Source organism: Aquila chrysaetos, chromosome 1, assembly GCF_900496995.4.
Source record: "Aquila chrysaetos chrysaetos chromosome 1, bAquChr1.4, whole genome shotgun sequence".
In the NCBI taxonomy this organism is placed as follows: domain Eukaryota; kingdom Metazoa; phylum Chordata; class Aves; order Accipitriformes; family Accipitridae; genus Aquila; species Aquila chrysaetos.
Window position 1 is genome coordinate 57,496,734 of NC_044004.1, and position 21,406 is coordinate 57,518,139.

At 42.7% G+C, this 21,406-nt stretch overlaps 1 protein-coding gene and 1 long non-coding RNA gene across 4 annotated transcripts in view; one reads left to right on the top strand and one right to left on the bottom strand.

The window, feature by feature from the left end:
* The window catches only part of ARHGEF38 (Rho guanine nucleotide exchange factor 38), a 42,535-nt gene that overhangs the window by 5,452 nt on the left and 15,677 nt on the right, over positions 1-21,406 (top strand). Inside the window, exons 2-5 of the mRNA XM_030023761.2 lie at positions 9,992-10,182; positions 12,788-12,911; positions 17,291-17,438; positions 20,460-20,477. Of these exons, the coding sequence (XP_029879621.1) occupies positions 9,992-10,182; positions 12,788-12,911; positions 17,291-17,438; positions 20,460-20,477 (481 nt within the window). The remainder of the gene's footprint in view (positions 1-9,991; positions 10,183-12,787; positions 12,912-17,290; positions 17,439-20,459; positions 20,478-21,406) is intronic.
* LOC115345286 lies at positions 21-21,186 on the bottom strand. Of its 3 annotated transcripts, none has more exons than XR_003924791.2 (5): positions 21,046-21,186; positions 7,105-7,237; positions 6,344-6,768; positions 6,096-6,200; positions 21-5,469 (listed from the first exon to the last, which is right to left on the bottom strand). It is a non-coding gene; the product is annotated as an uncharacterized LOC115345286 (long non-coding RNA). The 3 variants fall into 3 exon arrangements; XR_005932918.1 differs by lacking the exon at positions 21,046-21,186 and adding an exon at positions 7,627-9,105; XR_005932921.1 differs by lacking the exon at positions 6,344-6,768.

Below are 21,406 nucleotides of genomic sequence, written 5' to 3' on the forward strand. Positions count from 1 at the left end.
TCCGGACTGGGGTGGTCCCTTAACGCCCTCCAGGCTGCACCCTCGAGATAAAGGAGGGAATGGCAGCCTCTGCCCCCATGCGCTCGCAGTTGGAGTAAGCAATTGCCCCCTCTCACCATTGCTCCCCACTTCCAGGGTGTGAAATTTTTCCCGTAATTTTTCTAAGTAACGTCGTGTAGACAGGACGCAAATGCAATCGAAGCTTTTGGTGTGTTCCTGCAAAATGCATATGCAATCGGGATCTTTCTTGCTCGTCACCAGAATGCATTTGCAACGCAAACAGTAATGTGAAAATACGATGGCTCCATCCTGTCTGTCTTTGAATGGCGTATCAAGTGGGGGTATATGCTAAGTAATTAGAAGCATCAAGGGCAGTTTTTTCTTTCAGTTAAAAATACGAGGATCAATAATGCGTTTATCTGTTGCTCAGATTGTACGAGCCTGAACTGAAGTAAGTCCAAATACATGTTTTGATGGATATGCTGATTCCAATTGTACCATTGTGGAGAGGGTTTCTTTTCAAATAACCAAACTGCATCTGGACCAGAAATTGGCAAAGTATGTCGGTACTGGGCTTGTCAATCAAAAATTAAATGCCATGTCACAAATTGAGGAAAAGCATGAAGAAAGTTTACGGCTATTTCTGGGAGTGCTCTGGAACACAAACTGATGAATTTCTGTGGGTTTCCAGGGTCTTGAACAACAGGGTCCCATCACAAATGCGGGGTTTGAGTTAATATAAGTGTCTATTACTAATAGTGATATAACTGCCTAGTGACAGTCACTCTTGCGGCAATAAACCTTTATGAGGAAATAAAATAGGAAAATACTTTGGGTTGCTGTCTTATGGTTTTGATGCACTTAATTAGGAAGTAGCATTTCTTCAGAGAGACAATAAAAGCAGAAAATAAAATAATAAACCTGAAATTAACAGGATTTCTATGGGGGCTGCATACGATACGCTGAGAACAACAGAGCAGTTCATCGATGATGCTGTTCCCTCCTCGTGATAGCTAATCAATGAGAAGATGAAAAATTTTCAGTTAAATCAGGCACATGCTGCAGGGACTTGGTGGGGGTGTTTCAGGGTACAAGCACAGATTGCTGTGGCTGGGCAGGCAAGCTCCTGGCACGTGTCCCACCAAAACAGCAGTTTTTTACTCCTGAAGGAGGTTGCCCAGGTGGGGTCAAGGTTATCAGAGTGGTATTCAGCAAAAAATGGGAGATCTTTCTGTCCAGTGTCAGGTGTATTCGTGCCATGAATGTCTCCTGTTTAAAATCTGGAGCAAAGGAGGGGGGAAGCCTATGTAGTCATGGCAGAACGTGAGGTTATGTTTATGGCAGCAGTCCAAAGAGACAGTAAATCCAGCTTTACAGCTCCTGCCACCAGCTGAGTCTGCCGCTGAGCACCTATTGCAAAACACCGGTCTGATATCAGCTCACTCTGCTTGCTCGCATTTGTTCAAGAAAAACGGTGATGGGTTAACAAGGACCTGGAGCCTTTATGTTGGATTAGAAGTTGCCTGTCCTCAGAGTGAAAATACAAAGTCGGTAGAAATTCCTATGAACTGTACTTACAGTCACAATAGAAGGAAATGCGGTTGTGTGCCAAGGCCTGATCTGGATCCAATTTTGCTGAGCTAGATGTGCCTGAATCTGATAACGATCACAGATCCCAGACCTAATGCACTACCTGCCAGCGCTGATGATGTGCTATGGCTATACGCCTCTATGTTCTTCATTTTTCTCACTAGCACTTGGATGTGAAGCAGCTTACTCCAAGGTGAGAGAAGTGGTTTTGTTGGAACAAAGGTTTTGAGTTCTCCATTCTTGGTAAGAAAACCCAACAGCTCTGTTGGGGACATAAATGGTCTGTTGTGTATTGCCAGGTTGGGATTCTCTGATCACCCTGGAATGGTAAATGCTTTGCAAAAAGATACAAATGGTAATAATTTGCATTTGCTTCCCACGTGAATTGGAGGAAAAGCTCTGTGTTTAGTTGCCCTTCCCTTCTGTAGTTCCCTGTTAATATGTTTTCTAACACTCAATCTGCAGAGCTGTGGTAGGTATTTGCACAGACAAGGACGTTTAAGACAAGGAGATGCAACAGGAGCAAACCCTGCAGTTTGCACAAATCTCTCGTGAGTGGGGCAGGTTTCCACAGCTAAGAGTCAGAGGCTGCAGGATCCCCATCTCTGCTAATGGCAGGCAACCTAGGCAGAACACAGGGACCAAGGTGTGTTTACACCCCAGTGCCTATGTCAGCATTGCAGCACATTTGCTGGGCGAGGTATCTCTCAAGGGCCTTTCCAGCCCTCTGCGTGCTTTAAATGGTTCCCTGAGTAGAAACCAGGTTGTTGCCCCCCCCCCCCCCCCCCCCCCCCCAGCTATTTCCAGCAGCTCTTGAAGTATGTGCTCAAAGTGCAGCTCAGTGTGCTGGAAATACAGGTCCCCAAATAAAAGCCTATAAACAAACAAACAAACCAAAAACAAGTGAGCAAGCAGTCAGGCATAGAAACTTCTGAGAATTCAGTTTCTGCCCTTGGATTTCTCTCAAGTTTTGCTGTTTTATACAGATTCCAAAATGCTTTCTATAAAGAGTGAGAAAGGAAGCCTACCATCGAGATCTCCAAGGTAATCAAGGTGGTTTGCTCTGTAAGTCTACAAACATGATCACAATAGCATTGTCAAAGGTGCAAACTTCTGCAAGCATTTTTCACTTTAAAAGGATTCATTAAAAACACAGCAAAGCATTTTCATGGTTAATTATTATACTAGACACATCTATTCAATACCTTATCTGGTGTGAATGGCCATGCAACACCTCCTGGCTTTACTCTATTTAAAAAGGAAGTAAGATGCAAAGTAACCATTATATTCTCAAAGAGCTTGGCAAGCATTAGTGCATCTATTTCAACTCATCCTGTGAGATAACCAAATGCCTGCAGCCCCATTTTAGATAGGGGAAAATAAGGTGATTGCTATCAAATGGCAGGTTAGTGATACAACCATGCAGTCATCTAGAACTCAGGTTGTAGCTGCCTTCTTGGATGAGTCCAGGAATACCTTCATCAAGCCAAATATATATTTTTCTTCCATAGTTCTCCGTCAACTGGACAGAAGCATCACTTCTCTCAAGAGGGAAGAATGGGTTTAAAGAAGATATATTCATTAGCACTTGTGGTGGGTGCAGAAATAATATCAAGGGTCATTATAAGAGCTAAGACAGAGCTCCTGTGATATTTCTATGCAGTGCTCTGCTCTACATTCACTAGAAAATCCTGCACATATGTCCTTTCAAAAGGAATGGGGAACTTGCTGCTATCCTTAAGCAATGGCACAAAATGGTATTTAGCAGCTCTGTTTTCAAATGTACTATCCGTAGCTGTTTAGCTGGTAGGAGTTGGTCTCTTTTCTGCAGTGAAAATCCATCAGTAGCAGCTGTAAAAGTAACTATATTAATATCTATGTATTGCACTGATGTTGGGATCAGTCTCTGAATTAACCTAAAGCTACCATTCTGTGAGTACCTATGCATTTCGGTAAGAGGAGTTTGCTTGATGTAGTTATTGGCACATAAATGTTTGCAAGATCAGGGCAGATTAGGAGACAGTGTATCATGGGGATAGATGCTATCAACCAAAAAAGGCAGACCATGAAAAGGAATTTAAAACATAGTTCACCCTCTGTTAGGTTTTGGACAGATTGTTGGTTTTCGTTAATAATCATATACCAAACTTGTGTTTGCTGTGAAAAATGAGCTATAGAAAATGGCGGGTTTCCAGAAGGAATCAGAGATCACATTTGCAGTTTTCAGCAAGACAATGCATGCTTTGAAAACACTTCTTGTTTTAGAAATCTATGACATATTAACTCCCTTATAACTTTAGCTGTGAATGGGTCAACTACACTATTATTAAATGATTTGCACATGCTTCAATTTAAAATACATCAGCGATATACCTGTAATAGATACAGTGATTCAAATCACACAGCTGCCACAATGTATTGCCTCAGAGCTCATATCTGAATCCGAATTTCACGTTTTGCCTATATCTAACGTAGTTATGAGAAATAACCAACACCAGAAATGATGCAGAAACCTGTGAAATTATACAAATTCCTGGAAAGTTGCTATCCCTTGGTATACAAAAGCCCGGTCAGAGGCAACTCATCCCCCTTCGCTCCATCACAAGCAGGGCACCTTCCTCCATCCCGTCCTTCTCCCTGCCTGCAGAGCACACCACTTCTTCCCGCTTGGGCTGCCCATGCCCACAGCTTCTCGGCACCTCCTGCCAGGAGTAAAGATCCTGCGCGCCTCTCCCCAGTTCCTTATTTGCTTTGCACTGTACTTACTGATTAACTTTCTATGGACTACAATGCAGATAATATCCTATTTCACTGTGAAATTTATTGATCTTTGGAGCAGCTGGTTTGCTGAAGTACAGTAAGGAGTAAAAGTCCAGATTATTTCCTGAAGTGCAGGAGGTGGCTTGATGAAGATACCTGCCTGCGCTCTGTGATGAGAAATCACAATCTAACAAACACTTCTATTTTCTCCTGTGCAAATTTAAGCTCAGAGCATCTAATTCTGTTAACTTGCGCTGCAATAAAGCTGGAATTAATCCTTGAACTTATTGCAGCGGAAGCCAGGCTGGGAAGCAAGCTCATCTTTTCAGAGCAGAATCCATTTTGTGCTGCTGTGTTTGCACAGCGCTTAGCACGAGCAAGTCCTGCCATGTGGCTTAGGACTCTTAGGAGCTACTGCAGCATAACTAGTAACAGCAACCGGGGTAAAGGAGTGAAGACTAGAACCCAAGGAGGTTTATGGATCCTTCTCTGACCATATTAGCAAATGTTCTATTATTTGGCATACTTTGTGTTGTGAGTCACACAGCTCACAGTTGGTACAGTTAATCTGTGCCAAATCTTGAAGCGCATGTGTCCCAAGGGAAGTGGTTCAGATGCAGCCCTTCCTTGGTTCTTACTTCAGTAACATATTAGCTCAATGCCACAGGAGTGGTATATTTATACCGGTATATGACACACTGGAAAGGTTTATTTGTAAGTATTGGCACTAACAATAAGGGCATTCTTCTGTCACCTGATGATAAGCTTTCTTCCCTTCCACCGCGGTCACATGGGATCTCTCTGTAGTCCTGTCAGCACACATATAATTAAAGCGGTCTGCTGTCAAGGAATTGAAGAAAGAACTTGTGTGTTGAATGTAAATATTTTCTGTACCTTATGGAACAGAAAAATGATCAAAGATTGAATGACCTAATTGCAAAGAAGTCTCTGATGCAGATTTTATGAGCGAACCTGTTGCCCAGGAAGACTGGTGCAAGGTCATTCTGGTCCTGCGGTGTTCTCCTCCTGTTCTCCTCCAGAAAAGGGGCTTTTTGCATGTGTAACTCCCAGCCTGTGTGCAACAAACCCGCTCCTGAACAATGCTGCTGTTATGTGTGTCTGTGAGTAGAAGAAGAAAAGGCATTTTCCACAACCCTCTCCCAATCCTTTTGTATCTCAGTACTCAACTTGGAGTTCAGTGGATCTAATTCGCACCATGTTTGCACTGTATTGTGCTGTAATAACGCTGGTGCAAAACTATGACACCCCTATGAAGTGGTCCCTCACAAGGGGAGGGGGATCGGGAGTAAAAGTCCTTGTGTATTAGCTCATGTGATGTACTTCTCCTGCATGCAGTGGGACACTCCATCCTTTCCCACTGCTTGTCCCATTTCAGGCTCCCTCACTTCCAAGGATCCCAGTGTCCCTGTGCCCCACAGCTTTCCTGGCACTCGCAGTGGAAGCAGGGGTGTAAGGGGCAGAGCCGGGGCTGCGGTGCGAGGGGAGATGCAAGGCGGGAGAGGAAAGCTGCCACAGCAGCAGTCTCTGAACTTGGCTGCCTGCATTTCATTCCCAAATCCAGCTGATAAAAGCCGGTGTACATTCCTGTGTGTAATACCTAGGTTATCTGAGGGTACAGGCTATCTGAGGACTTGCTTTCACAGAGGAGTAATTTTATCCAGGGTGGTGTGAGACTCAGGTTTCACACGTGAAAACACAGTAATGCTGTAATTTGTTTGTTATACCTTGATAACTTATGCCTTCACTGCTCCCTTGTGCCAGGCAAAATCCCCGTATCGGCAGAGCGCGAGTGCAGAACTTGCGTTCCTTTGGCGTCCTCCAAATGCTGCCTAAGAAATGAAAAGGCCTGTTACTCACTCCAGGCACCGACATTAGTGTACTTGTTGCTATATTCTGTGCCAGTGCCTTCACTTCCAGATGGAATGGGTCCCGTCCCCGAGGGCAAATGTAATATCCAACCTGAGCATCTTACCTGGGAGGAAGGATGGATAGAGCAGACCTCTTGGAGCTGCTCACTCTCTAGGTGGGAAAGCCAGGGAAATTTGCACACATAGATCTTGCAAACCTGCTATGGCTGCTCCTCCGGTCACTTGCTGTGGATCCCCCAACACCTCCCCTGGGCCTAGAAGAGAGCTGCTGCATTTGCACATTGCAAGCTCTATTCCTCCATGCTCTCACTGCATTGCTGGGTGTCTCCATCTGGGGGATATTTTTAGATTTCACACTTGCAAGAAACTGTTTTTGTAAGACGCGGGGGTGCTTTGTCCATGTCATCACATAGTGAACCTCTTGTTTTGTGCAACTAGAGCCATGTACTTCAATACACAGCAGGAAAACCAGAGTCATCACCTTCCTCTCCAAAGCAAAGTCCTCCAGAAAGGCGACTCCTGCAGATAACTGACATCACAAAGCAACAATTGCAAAGGTTACCTTATTACCTTTATATTTTTATGCCTACTAAAAGTACCAATTACATTTTTGTAAACTGGACTTAAGACGTAGCTGTCTAATAAACAATTCAACAGATAGTTTTTTCTTTTTTCTAAACCAAGCATCTCCGAGGACGAATGAGCCAAATTCTTACTGTAATAGTTAATCCTCAGCAATGTCTCTTCTGGCTAATCCTCTCTCTCAAACCATTCTGGGGCTGGTACATGTTACCAGGTAGAAAAGAGTCTGCTTATATTCCAGATATGCACTTGCTGTTTGTGCATTCATTAAACTTTCACTTACTCCACAAGGATTTCAGCAAGCTACTAATGTTCTCAAACTGGTCAAAAGCAATCAGCTGAACATGAAATCACAGGTTTTGGGTGTAATCATCACTTCAGGATCTTGCTGTTGCATTCTGTAGAGACAGACATGCCTGAAATGAAAAAGTGAATGTATTGAGTGAAAATGGAAAATTATATTACTTTTAACAAAAGGATACATTTATTAAGAAACATGTTTTCTATAAGGAAACAGCATCTACTTGGTATTTCTCATGGTTATTTCCTCCTGTTGAGAATAGTTTTTCTTTCCTGGCATTATTATCTATCATGCAATAAGGATAATAGACGAGCCCTGACATAATTCAAGAATCAAATTTGATCAGGGCAATCTAATGACATAAGCTGAAAGAACAGCCTCTCGAGGGATTGCGACTTCAAGCCTGAAGTGGGATACAGTGGCTTTATTTTGCTCATATAATGCCCTCCCCTGCCAGCAGTACAAAAGATTAGGAAGTTCTTTTGCACAGCATCTTGTGTTTACCTTCAAATTCCATCTGATATTGTAGCAGTGCTGCGTGTGAGATGAAACAACACTTCTGAGATCTTCCAGGATGTCTGGTCCTCCCTGCACTTTCTCAGGAGTCGCCCTGAACTCTCGCATACAGTCAAATACACACAAACGTTTTCACACCCGAACTCAAGAAAAATGCTGGTTTTGGTGCAGAAATGGAGCAGAACTGGATTGTTCATGTGGTTCCTTGTGAATTTATAAGCGTGGTTACATACTGTAAGTTTTTAGAGGAAAAAGTACCTGCCATTTTAGCACGTAAGCAGCAGGCAAGGTGGTCTCATTCTGCAACCCTAACAGAAAATTGCCCAGAGGGAGCTGTGGAGTGATACTGGTACCCTCACTAAAGGGCAGAGTCAGTTTCGTCCAGCACACAGTACCTTTGGTAGATGAGTTCTGCAGCAGTGCAAGCTCCTGTGCAGTCCATGCACTCACACCAACACGGACTCACTAGGGCAAGATTCAGCTTAAAATTCTTTTGATAGCCCAAGCCTTGCGGAGGGGAGATATCCTCATTATTTTATTGTCTGTGTGCAAATTTGATGACAAAATGTTCATACCTGTGTTATACACAGACTTCAAGACTAAAAACTCAGAGGTAAAAAGTACATCCAAATACAAAAATGTCTGAAAAAACAGCCCCCTCTCCCCTGTTTGTTTGGGTTCCTTGTCCTTGCTGTTTACAACTAGCAGTACAGAGGCAGAGGTGCAGTCCCAAAAGCAGCTATTTAAAACATTAACTGTGGTCACATCAGTCTCACTAGAAAACCTGATGGGAGAAGCATTAATAACAAAACTGTCCTTTCTGAATATTAGTGGCCAGCATAATTGTAGAAGGGGTTGAGGATGACGATACCTTGGATTCATAACATTTTACACCTCTCAGTGGAAGATGGCTCAAAGCCCTCTCTCCTGAAAGCTGCTTGGTTTTCCCACAAGTCCAGCTCCAGGTTATCACCTACAGCCTTGGCCAGTGTTGTAGAGGTGAGCTGCACACTGTTTGACACTCACTTGAGCGCTCATGACCTCTCCCTTGACAATCAGTTCAAACAACTGCAATATATTCAGTATTGGCTATCAGCGAGCAAAGCATCAAATACTGCTTCCTATTGCCTCATTATACAGTATGCTCCCTACAAGAAGTTGACACGAAGGCATAGCAGTCTGATCCTCAGCAGAGATTCCCATCCTTTGCCGCTGAGCAATAAAAGCCCATGCTGTCAAAGCACGACCTGGGTAATGCAGACACCAGTACGGTAATGACATGTCCATCTTTGTTGGTACTCTGCACCATCTTGTGGCTAGCAGAAAAACACCAGAATAGCCTCTGAAATCTTTCACTTGTGGGTTTTGTTTTTTTTTTTTTTTTTTCTGTGTGTGTTTTTCCTAACGAAAAATACAGATTGTCAGTGTACACAGATAAAATTCGGTGCCCTTTGTACAGCTGACATAGATGTCTGCAGGCTGGCTTACGAACCAGCAAAAGGAAAGATCATCATTACAGATAAGTAGATTGTGTGCAGGTCCTGAAGCATACATAAATTACCTATCTGTAGAAGACTCACTTGCATTTCCATGTATTTGGAATAAATCGGATATTCTAGGTCTTAAGTATGAAAAAATAGTTGAGTTTCCCAATCCCGATGATCTCTGTTGTTCCAAGAAATGTTTGTTATTGATCATTAAAGGTTTTCTCATATTCTCCTGTAATTCCTTTGCCTCTTTCAAAGAAATCTTTTTAAACAGAATTACAGGTTTCATCGTCATCGTTAGTATCATTGTCTTCATTTGAAAGTTTGTCTTCCAGTACCTGCAGCCCTCAGCCTCCCATGAACAGACTCAACTTTACATTGTACAGAAAAAAGGTTATTCCAGGGAAGCTTATTTATGGCAAACACAGCCTTTTTCTTCCACAGGAACACATTTTCTCCCATCCTCCAAATCTAATAGGTGTCAGGCCGAGACTGTTTTCAAAGGAGTAGAAGGGCATCAGCTATCCTTGAATTTCAGTGTGAAAAGGATAAGACTCTCCTGTGCTCCATGGAAAATTTCTGCCCACATACATAACATCAAAGCCAGGGAAGCCGGTGATGGGTTATCCCCTTAGTGCCAAACGGACGGTTTCCTTTGGCAAACCTGTGTCTGCTTTTAGAGGAGGGAGATGGGATGACACTCAGTCTGATCTGGGATTGCCACTTCTTATGCTTCTTTTCTGCTCCCTATGGCGACTTGGGAGTTTCCAACAGGCACCAGTTACGTTCCCCCACAGTTGCGCAGGGCGAGCTGGGTGAGCACGCGGGATTACAATGCTCCTCACAAATCTCCCTCTTTTAAACAGAAAAAATGGCCCCTCAGGCAGGGTCCTCAACCCCCGCCACTTCACTGCAGGAGGATGAAGAACAAGTTAGCAGACGCATGATGGCCAAGAGGGTGAAAATCATCGCAGAACTCATGCAGACGGAGAAAGACTATATCAGCGACCTGGATCTCTGCATCAAGGAAGTGATTCAGCCCCTGAGAAACAAGCAGGTGAGCACCCAGGGCGGAGGACGAGGCGGTGACGTCAAAGGTCTCGACTCACCCACGTTCTGCTCATAGATAATCTTAATGCGAGCGCAGGTGTCAGAGCGAGAGTGACACGGTGCCGGGAGCAGTTCTGGAGCTAGTTTTCCAGAAAGGGATGTGCCAGGGCTGTAGTGAGGAGAGCGGGAAGTCAGATACGCTCCTGACACTTGCGCTGCGCTTGCATAAAACCTGCATCAAGGTACTTGCCCAGAGGGCAGCTTGGATGCTATATCCCTGCTTGTGGGCTGCCATAGCAGCTTCCACCTCTCCATACTGCTCTGTAATTATAACCCCTGGCACGTGCCCTGGCAGACCTTTACTGGCACCTCCAAAAGCAGTAAAAAACAAAAAACCCAAGTCTTTTCCGTGATAACAACCTGGAATGGCATGGACCTCCCCATCAAGGATGAATTCAGTCGTAAAGATGACTTTATCAAGCCTTTCAGACAGCTGTGGTGGAGCAATACCATGCCTGACAGACCAGTGAGCACTTCAGAAATTTGCATTCTACACAGAAAAGGTACTTTTAAGAAGGAAGGCTCATAAACTATCTTTCAGGCAAAAGATTTTATTAGGCCAATGATACCCATTTTCTTTTTCAGCTGAGACTTCAAAGAGCACCTTTTCCTGAACGGTATTTCAATTTGTAGGAAAATGTGCAGCCAAAAGCTGGGAATAGAAGAGGTTGTCCAGAGAAAGATTAGTATTTGTGGGGCCTGCAACATAGAATTCACAAAGGCTGCATAAATGATATCTGCTGCTAATACAGAATAAAAATAATTTTAAACAGACCTTAAACCAAGTATTCTGTATGTAGGGTTTCTTATGAAATTGGTGACAAAATACAGGTGCAGAGACCAAAGTGTCTTTAGATGACATTGGCACTGCCTCTTCAGGAAACGCTGTGGCCAGCTGAAGCCCGTGCTGTTTAAGCTCCTGCAGGACCTTTTTTGTTTCTTAAAACTCTGTCAGAGTTTGTTCCAACCCATTTTCAGGAGAGCTGGCATCTGCTGGCATAACTTTAAGGAGCTCTTGACTTCTTCCTCCTCACTTTAAGGAGTTCTTGACTTCTTCTTCTTCTTCTTCCTCGCTGGTTCACCTACTTAGAAGTAGTCTCCACTTGACTACCTCCCCAGCCTGGCCAGCACTGAGCAAGAGTATTCCCTGGTTGAACTCATTGAGATTTTTGACAAGTGTGCTGTGTTCTTTTGCTCTTTTCCAGCCAACTGAAAACATACATTTTTATTCTGTCCTTTGTCACTGTATTCATGTGTGTAAGTGTCCATACACAGCGTAGTTCCCAATACTACGTAGGCATTGTGCTGGAGAGGAGGTCAGAAGTCCTGTGCTAGATGTATACAAGAAAAGTAATTTAGAGATTATAACTGTTTTAATTTAATAACCTCTGCATTTTTGAAAGGCTTTCGAGAATGCTTTATGGTTTTAAGGCTAGTTCTCGGATAAACTACCGTACTGAAATTTTGTAATGTGTTTAGAGAAGGATAGCATCTAGAAAATTGACCTAGCAATGAATCTGTTTCATATTTCCAAAGGGATAAAACATGTTTTAGCCCCTGTAATACTTACAAAGAAATTAACTGCATTAGTACTGAAAGTGTATTTCTGATTCTGTTACAATAGCATGCAATTTGATCCTCCTGGCATCTGGTAAGCTGCTATGTAAGTCAGCAATTCTGTTTCTAATGGAGAGATAAGTTCAGAGGGTATCAATATGGATGTTAAAATCAGTCTTGCCTTTGTTCTCAGTATTACCACATTACCACTGGCTATCGCCCATTGTCCTGGAATATTAACAATTGCCCTGCTGTGCAAGGAAATTAATAACTACTGCATGAAAAGTATGTATGTGTCCTGGAAATTTTTTACTTGGTCTAAAATGAGTAGGGACACGGAACCAAATTTTCTGTTGGTGTAAACTGGTGAGGTTCACTGAAGTCAATGTTGTGCGCCCAGGCTCTGTGGGAAGCTCTTTAAGTTATATTAATACCCAGAATTGTAAATGTGTTTGTTTTAGTGGAAATTATATGATCTTGATTGTATTTTTGGATTTACAGGACAACTAGCTTTAAATGGTACCACCATCTAGAAGTCTTTGTACCTGGTAGCTGGCACCAAAGTGCCGAGGTCTGAGTTTATGTAGCGGCCTCTGTTAGCAACTGGTAATTAGGGAATCAAATCCACTGTCAAATATTCTTTTCCTCAGTAGGAGAGTAAACAAACATTTTAAAGCCAGCTACGGATCTTTTCTTTATTCAGATGATAATATTTATTTCCTTCCTAGCTAAACACTTTCAGATTAGGAATAGTTCAAAATAAGGTTAAAAGAACTTGATAACATTCCCTTTGTTAACTGCGTCAACCATATTATACTAATCTGAAAACTGTATACGTGTCCTTGAAGTCACAAGGAGGATGTTTATAGGAGGTTTTGCAGAAGTGGTGCTTCCTGGAGTGTTGAACACCCAGGGCATAGCAAAAGAAGGTCTGTAATACACAATGTCCTTCTTTATCCTTCGTCAGTAGCTGCTTAATATTTGTATTCCATTAGATTGCTCACTTTGACGTGGATGGCTTGTTTAGCAACATTGAATTGGTCCATCAAGTATCAGCCAAACTGCTGTCATTGTTGGAAGAAGCCACGACAGATGTGGAACCACCCATGCAAATAATCGGTATGTTTACTGTCCTCTTGAGTTCTACAAAGCTACGTGAAAGAATAAACATAACACTCTCCTGTCCTCTACCCTCATCAGACTTAACTAGTGCCACTCTCAGAGGCTAACATGCTACAAGCTGTCCATAATGACACAGGAAAACTGACATGTGAAACCTCTCCAGTTGCTCTACTGTACTCATATGACCATGATGCTCTTTTTCCATCCATCTGGATGTTGAGGGGGAGAAAGGAAGAAGAGAGTGACTTTAGCATAAGTAAAAACTGCAGCACTGAGTTATGCCACATCCTGATAATATCCTTTTAATCTAGTTTGATATTGCCTACCTAACTCTGCTCACGCTTACACCAACTTTTATATTGCATACTTATAATTGTGCCATTCAAGAAAAGCATTAAAAATGATTGTAATAATAAACACATCACAACCCCATCCCTCCCAAACACTGTAAACATGTATCTACTGGCGATATAATTCATATAAGAGGTGGTTAACAGGTGCGCTTAACAGGGACGTGGTCAGGAAAGGCAAGGAAGCTGTAAATGATAGGAAGTTTGTGGGAATCTGTGCAGGAATGTCTGTAGGGATCATGGGTGTTTTCAGCAAATGGGTTGGTGCTGGATATGTCGTGACAGTCACACATTCTGCAGGTCAGGCCATGAATGTTAAGGCTACGATCTATTCACTTGACATTCTGGCACAGCTGGAGAGGTTTAAGAAGTTACTACTCATCAGCTCTCCCATAACTGCTTCTTCAGTGCAGAGGCAGTAGGTGATCCACCTTAAGGGATCAGGTGAGAATTCTTAATTTGCTTCAGTGCAAAGTCAGTCAGTTTAGTTTAAAAAACTTCCAGCCATGATTCAGAGGTCAGGGAGGTTCTTTCTTCCCTAAACTGACCACATACCACAGGTAACATGCTATTGAAAGGACCCCTCTTCTCGCAAATAATGGGATAAAAAATAATTGGTTGCCTTTTGACTAAGAAACATGATATTAAAACATATGAGGCTTGGGAAAAGTATTAATCCTAGCACGTCTCAATCTGTTTTGCCAAGGCAACAGCTTAACGTAGTTTGATGCAACTGTGTTGTTTGGCGGTATTTCAATAAAAGTGCATCATGATGAGTCATACCCTTAATAAGCAATGTTCTATTCTAGCAGGAAGTGCCTTTCTCACAGCCAAGAGAATCTTCCTTTTAGTTCCCTGCCACATGCAGAAGACAAACAATTTCATCCATCTATTAGGGTGTATTTCTCCAGAATCAGACAAAGAACCATGAAAATGTATGGGATTGTGGATCACAGAGTTGGCTAACTTATGGCAGGGAAAAAGATGGCAAGTAAGGTGTGAGATGTTCTTCCAAAGGCTGAGACAAAAGCAGGGAGAATTTCATCACTGTAAGCAATAAATTAGTAAGTTTGCCATCTTCTAAAAGTATATCAAGGTGATAATTTTGTTTTCAGGATCTTCATAATCAGTGTAAAATTTGTTAAAGCCAGCCTATAGAAAAAGCAGGCTGAGAATGTTTAACACACCCGTCATATTCTGTCATGTTTATGGTATGTAAGCATCTTGCATTGAAATATCTTACTTTGGAAGGCAACCCAGTCATGGTGAGGTTGAGGAGAACTGCTGATTCACTGGTGTGAAAACAAAACAATGTGGTTGCTCATATTCATATTGTATTTTAGTATATGTTCTCCACACCTTATGCTATGTCCACATTGACGAGTAGTAATGTCCAATAGGAGCAGACTTGTAGAGTGAAACAGTTGCTGATAAGGTCCTGGTATCAATACCACACATTTCAAGAGGTTTTACTTCAGATTGGCTGCAGCCTGTTTCTGTGGATTGAGAGATGCCCTTTATGGTTGGACAGCATAAGATGTGCCCTCGGAGTGCATCTTCTGGTAATTACCATCCTCAAAGGGATCCGGTTTGTGTGTCTGTGACGTCTCCACCACACAGCCAAGGCACGGGAGATGAGGAATACTGAGAGACTGGCTTCAAAAGTCCTCTCCTAATCTGAGCTAAAATGCTATTGTAGACAGACCTTTTGTGGTGCTTGGTCTTCTGATGCTAAACGCCACTGAGTCTAGTTCTCTCCTGTATTTTCTCTCCTCTCTGTGCTGGATACTGTATACAGAGGAATATGAAGACTTAGTATCCTTAGCCTGGCTTTACCTATTAGACCCCTTCTTCTTACCTCTCCCACTGCTGTCCATATGGGAAGCACTGCTGAAAGCCACAGGGAGAAACCGTTTCTGTTGCTCAAGCCTTCCTCCTAGGATTTTCTCTTTGAGACTGATGACCAGCACACTTAAGAAGAGACATGAGGCAGATTTGCATCTGTCAGAGTGCGCAAAAGACTCCGTGTTTTTAAAGCTGTGCCCAAATACAATGTGGTTTTGGTCCATAAAGCAAGCTCCCACAGTGATATGCCCAAAGCTCATCTGATTCGGTCCATATGGCTCAGAGCCAAGGAGGGCTTTAGGCTTAAGAAATCCATCTGCTTTTAAAAGGCCCTATCTGTGAAATCAGCACATAATTTTTCTCATCATTGAGCATCAATGAAAGTATCTGTCATTGTGGCACAATACATCAGTGAACAGATCTTGCTCATCTCTTTCATTCTGGAGAAGAGAATGATAATTTCCAGCCTCTAGTATATGCTGAAATGAGCTGTAAGTCTACAGCTTGTATTTTTGCTACTGAAAACGTAACCTCACTTGAGGGCTTAGCATAGTACAGGCCGTGCTAAGTACTTGGAGCTCTGCTTAAAGTTAGTGAAAACTGTGAGAGCTCAGCATCTCCGAGAATCAGGTGCCAAGGGAGCAGGATCAAGAGAAAGCTTGTTAAGGTTTCCCCTTACACCATTGGCTAATAAAGGCCTGTGTAGAGAGTTCATGGGAAAGTCAGGATGTAATGTGCATTGGTAGCCATCAGCATTAGCATTAAGCACAAGACAGAGAAGACAGACAGCTAAAGAGCATTTAACTATAGGATGCTGGTGCTTTTCTGACTGTGGCCTTACAGTAACTAAAATCAACTCTTGTGGTCTTAGCTCCATCATTGTTGTTCCCTTATTCACACCTTGAAACCAACATGCATTAGACAGCCCAGTTAACCTTCGCTGCTAGGGGAAAAAACCCAGAGCTGTGTTACTGTGGTAACTGAATCATTTTTCACTTTAAGACGGAGCAGTTCAGTGCAATGTATTATGAAACAGCCCACTCTGGTCAGGATGAAACATGCAGGATGCCTGACAGCTTGGCGCTCACTCCGTGAATAAATAGAGAGCTCCCAATTAATGTGGCGTTTGGCTTTTAACTTTAATAATCATTGCTATAACTCAACAGGAATGTTTATAAAACATTGGACTGGTTGCCACATAGATGTAATTTTCAGTAAATGCCCGAGATGGGAGTTTTCACCATTGCTGTTGTTTATGACATGCATTTCCAAGGATGCTGATCAGGGCGCTGCTACGTAAGGCTGTAAGAACCGAATGAATGTCTCAGCAGAAGAGATGAAGCATGCCTTCTCCACTCGGATAATATTTCTTACATACACAGAAACCAACACAGGAGTTTCAGGCTGAGAGAATTAGGCACGAGAATTAAATGGGAAATGGGTGCAGGACTACTTTAGTGCTTCTAAAATTCCCAGCTGTTCTTTGGGGGAAAATGGTGGTGTGGAGGACTCAAATGGAAATGTTTTCCCCCTTCAGTTGCATATAAACCTAGATACTACATAAAAATGGCTGTAATCCACGGTGGTTTTATTTAATTAGGGGAGGGGTGGAGGTTGTTCCTCTGTCATGTGAAGAAAAATCTCTGTTCTAGACCATAACGATTCCCATTTCAGGATTCTGCAAAATAGATAAAAGTGAAATGGCTAATGGGAGATAGAGTCATTATTCCTGTTATAACCCATTTAAGTTCATATTCAGTTGAAAAAAAAGTCAAAAGGAAAATTATCAGGCTTACATTCACCCCTCCTGCCAGCCCACAGCACAAAAATGGTCTCCCCTGAACCGTTAAGCTCTCCTGTGTGGTTTCCACTGAAGGGATATTAAGCTGGGGCAGTGAATTAGGGGGTTGTGTATGAAGGGGTGCGAGGTGTAGAGATTTCATGCCTTTTCCTGAGGGAATTTTTGTGCATTAACACTGATATAATGGTGCCTGGCTATGACAAAGATGAGCAGCTGAGAAATACATGTAATAAATAATGCACATAAACACGCAAGATCGTTTCTAAGGGAAGTAAAGTGGAAGCCAGCCTTTTTAGCTCACGGCTAATGTGGTGGAATAATAAAACTCCTTCTGAGATGCTGTTGTCTGGCTTGACACGCTTTGTTTTTCTCCTTAACAGGGGAAGTGTTCTTGCAGATTAAAGGCCCACTAGAAGACACATATAAAATCTACTGCTATCGCCATGATGATGCACACACCATGCTGGAATCCTATGAAAAGGATGAAGAACTGAAGCAGCATTTAAGACACTGTGTACAGTCCTTAAAGTAAGATCTTTTCAAATGATGATTTCCGTCCATAGTCAGTTGCCTGGCAGGGAACATTTTAAATGGATGTAGATGAAAGGTCCCCTGTAAATCCAGAGTTTTATGGGGCTTGCTGGGAGCTCTGGCTTATGCTGCTTTCATGAAAAGATGACAAGCCAGGGGCCATGATTAGATTTCTTTCTCTCTAAGATGGCCAAAAATAGCGCAAGAAAGGTTGCTCTTCCCTTAGCTTCAGTGCCCCATAACGGCGAAAAAAATGCTGCATCATATCATGGGCTATGGGGAACACCTTGCCCAGCTCCCAGGAAACATGCGGTCCCCGTCTTCAGCAATTGTATTGCTTGAATTAAAATAGCCTGTAACAGAGCTGTTCACACACACTGGTGTTTCTGGACCCCTGTTGCAAGGCCCCAGGGATCTGGAGCGGCTGTGGGGTGCCAGACCTCTCATGGTGGAGTATCTGAGAGCGAGCAGCATTGGAGCAAGCTGCCAGGTCCCACTAGTGGCACGTGCTTTGCTTTGTGCTGTCGGCTCCAGTGCCAGCCCCTTGGGGAAATGTGTCGAGAACTGGGGATGCCGCAGAATAACGGATCCATCTTTCCTCCAGCGCAGCTTCCTGCTGCAGCCATTCGCAGGAACCGGCTCATCCACTCCATGGAGAGTGCTTCTCTTCCACCCATAAATCCCCTTGCCCCCTCACTTTCCCGAAACTATCACACAGAGCTGTCAGGAGGGAACGCACCACGGTCTTTCAGATCAGAGGTCTAGCTCCAGCTCCAGGAAAGGCCCATGCTGCATGCTTGTAGGAGAGACGCAAAGCTATCACAAATAATGGAGTGCACATCAGCAATGGATATTTCAACCACACCCCAGTTAGTGTTCAGTCTGCAGAGATGTGTTAAGACTTAGGAGATGGGAAGTATGTCCAAGTGAAATCTGGCAAGAGTGGTGCAGGAAAATATTACCCACATCAGAAGAGAAATATTCACTCTGAGGACAGGTTATGTTGAAAATAAGGCTTATTTTGTGCAACATGTCCAGTTATTAAACACATAACAAAGTATATGTGCAGGGTACTTAGGTTTTAGCTACCCTGGAAGTTGAAAGAAATAGATTTTCATATAAACTCAGGCTTTCAGGCTCATGGATGGCCAGGTATCTCCCCTAAGGGGGTGTTTTAGTTGCTGATGCCTGCAATATTCTTTTCTGGCTAATCAAGAGAAGCTGCTACTGTCATTCATTCATCCCTGCTGCTGAGGCAAAGGGACACGGAAAGAAACAGAGATAAAAGATAGCATCCACGTACATGCTAGGGTGGATGCTGCCACTTGAATTCCAGAGCCAGCAAGAGGAGCTCCTGTTCCGACATTACAGCTGGGATTTGTGAAGAGAAAGGATATTTTGTGCTGAGCCATTGTAGCCTTTGCTAGCAGGAAGTGACAAAGCCTTCCTCACAATGAAGCCTTGTTTTGTCTTGTTCTTTCCTGATTAGCCTTTAAACAGGAACCAAAGAAAAAAGCACTGGTGCATGTATACTACATTGTGTTTTTTCCTGGTGCCTAAAGATTGCAGCCAATTCAAATATTAAGACCTGAAAGTGCACACTGAAATGCAGAGCTGTGGTCACCTAAACCTGTGATTGAACTGATTGGAGAATACTTGCACGAGGAAGAAAATTATGCAGTATTTTTACCAAATAAGTTATAGGCTGTTTTCTGTTGTGAGACATAATAAATGCGGGGGCTGGTGACGACTATTCTTGAAAAATGTTTACTCTTAAATAATTCTTTTTTTCCTTGGAAAGAATATTGTCCCCTTTTTTAAAAAATTAAAATGGGCTAATGTTTACTAGGGGCTTCTGTTCCTCAGCTGAGTAATGTCTGCCATGTGAAAAACAACTTCTATATCAGGAGCAATTTGAAAGTGGCACTCTGCACATCTGTACAGACAAATCAGATTTAATTAGGCATGCTGAGATTCCTATTCCTCCTGTTGACTGAAGAGGAGAAATTCCACCCCAAAATGTAGGTGTCTGCCTTGGAGACGTGCAAATCCAAATTCTGTAGAGTCCCGTGTTTCAGCAGCAATTATGCAAACTGGGGATGTTGTTTGCTAGCTTAGCCAAAGAAATGCAGCTGGTAAAAATGAAAGGATGCTGGCAACTACCTGCTCTGCTTTCAGCCTGAAGCAGCTTGGTCAACTAATACAGGGGCAGAGGGACGTCATAAGCACGCAAAGTGCTGACAGTGCAGAAGCAATGAAAGCAGCAGCTTCCAGATGCTCAGTTAGGCACCAGTGGGTAAGGGGATAAGAGTGCAAGCAGTCAAAAAGCAGTGGCTGACAATGTGATGTCAGGAAAGCCTAACGCACAGATGGAACGACATTTTGGTTCCCTTGCATTTGAGTGAATTCATACCATAAGGAAAGTATTCTATGTGCATGTTTGCATTTTTCCAAACTACAATTGTACGTCCCTGCTGCTTTCAGTATATGTATCAACACCATCCTACTCTGAAGAGGTTTCAGTTGATGTGTAGCCTACAAAAAACTTAACAGCTTCATTGATTCTATATCCTAAAAGCCTGAAATGTATTCTTTCTCATTGAGAAATACATTTCTATTTAAGGAGAGTAGATGGGAATGTATGTAAAGTGTAAGAATGATGTTAAGTTTTACTTTTTGTGTTAAGGACTTGATGTTACTTACCGTTGTTAGCGCACTGACCCAAACTTCCTTCTCTAACAGTGTTAGGACAAGGCTGGGTCTTACAGCCAAAGCCAGGTTTCTGACAATCCTTTCTCATTTGGGGCTGTCCTTTCAAAAAGATATAGGGCCAGATTCACCGGTACCCTCTGGCTGTTTTGTGCAGTTCTGTTGACACATAGCAGCCATAAACCTAAGTTAACTGGCCAGTTATAGCTGCTCTGTGTCACTGAAGTGTATCAGAGAATCTGGCTCCTGATCTGTATAAATCCTTTTAGGAAGAATCTAATATGTGTTTTGTTTTCTTCTCTTTTGCAGAAAGATATATGAGGAAGAGTAAGTATTATGCCTTTCTTAAATGTAAAATAATCTTTAAAGTATCTTTAATTTATCTTCAGTATGCTTAAAACTGTACATGTGGAAATTTTAAGAACACAAGCCTTTTGTGTCAGTATAACCCATAGATTTTTCCAGGACATATGTGATAAAGACTCTCACTTTTAATTTCCCTAACCCTGTCTAGTTTTCTCATTACCACTGCACTAGTTTTGCAGTATCTTTCAAAGTTTGTGTTTTATGAAGCTACTTAATTTGGTTGCCAATTCATTCGGAGTCCTTTATTATCACCTCACTGTCTTATAAATGTGCTTAGAGAGCTCTGAGGTCCGCAAGGTCAACAACATAGTGTCAGTCTTTGAAATCCAGACACTCGGAAACCATTTTGCATAGGCCTCTGTAGACCTGTTACAATACACATTAGGTTCACAGGTAAAGCTATTTCTAAGGTGACGACCAGTTCAATAGCCCTATATGAGAAGTCCACCTTGGGATCTTCCCTCTGACGGAGGCTGGAAGAACATCAGAAAAGAACAAACTCTTTGCAACACTTTGCCAGAATACTCACCCAGCCACCAATAACTTGTGGTTAAGGGACTTCTGTGCCAAGTGTGACATCTTTGAAAAGCTATAAAGGAAGGTTTATCACAGCTGTAGTTTCTGGACATCCAGCAGGCTGGGATCATTGACATGCAGCATCTCCTGAAGTTACCTGCAGGGAGAGGTCAGAGGAGGGGTTAGCTGAACTGAAGAAAATGACTACAACCCCCAACAGAAATGTAAAGAGAGAAAAGAGGAGCAAGTGTGCTCTATATTGGTAGGAGAGGAACACCTGTAAAGTCAGAGAACTTGTTAATCAGTCAGTCAATTGCACATCATAAATAAGATCAGTGTAAAATTCACTTCGAAGGTTTTGCATGTTGAAATTC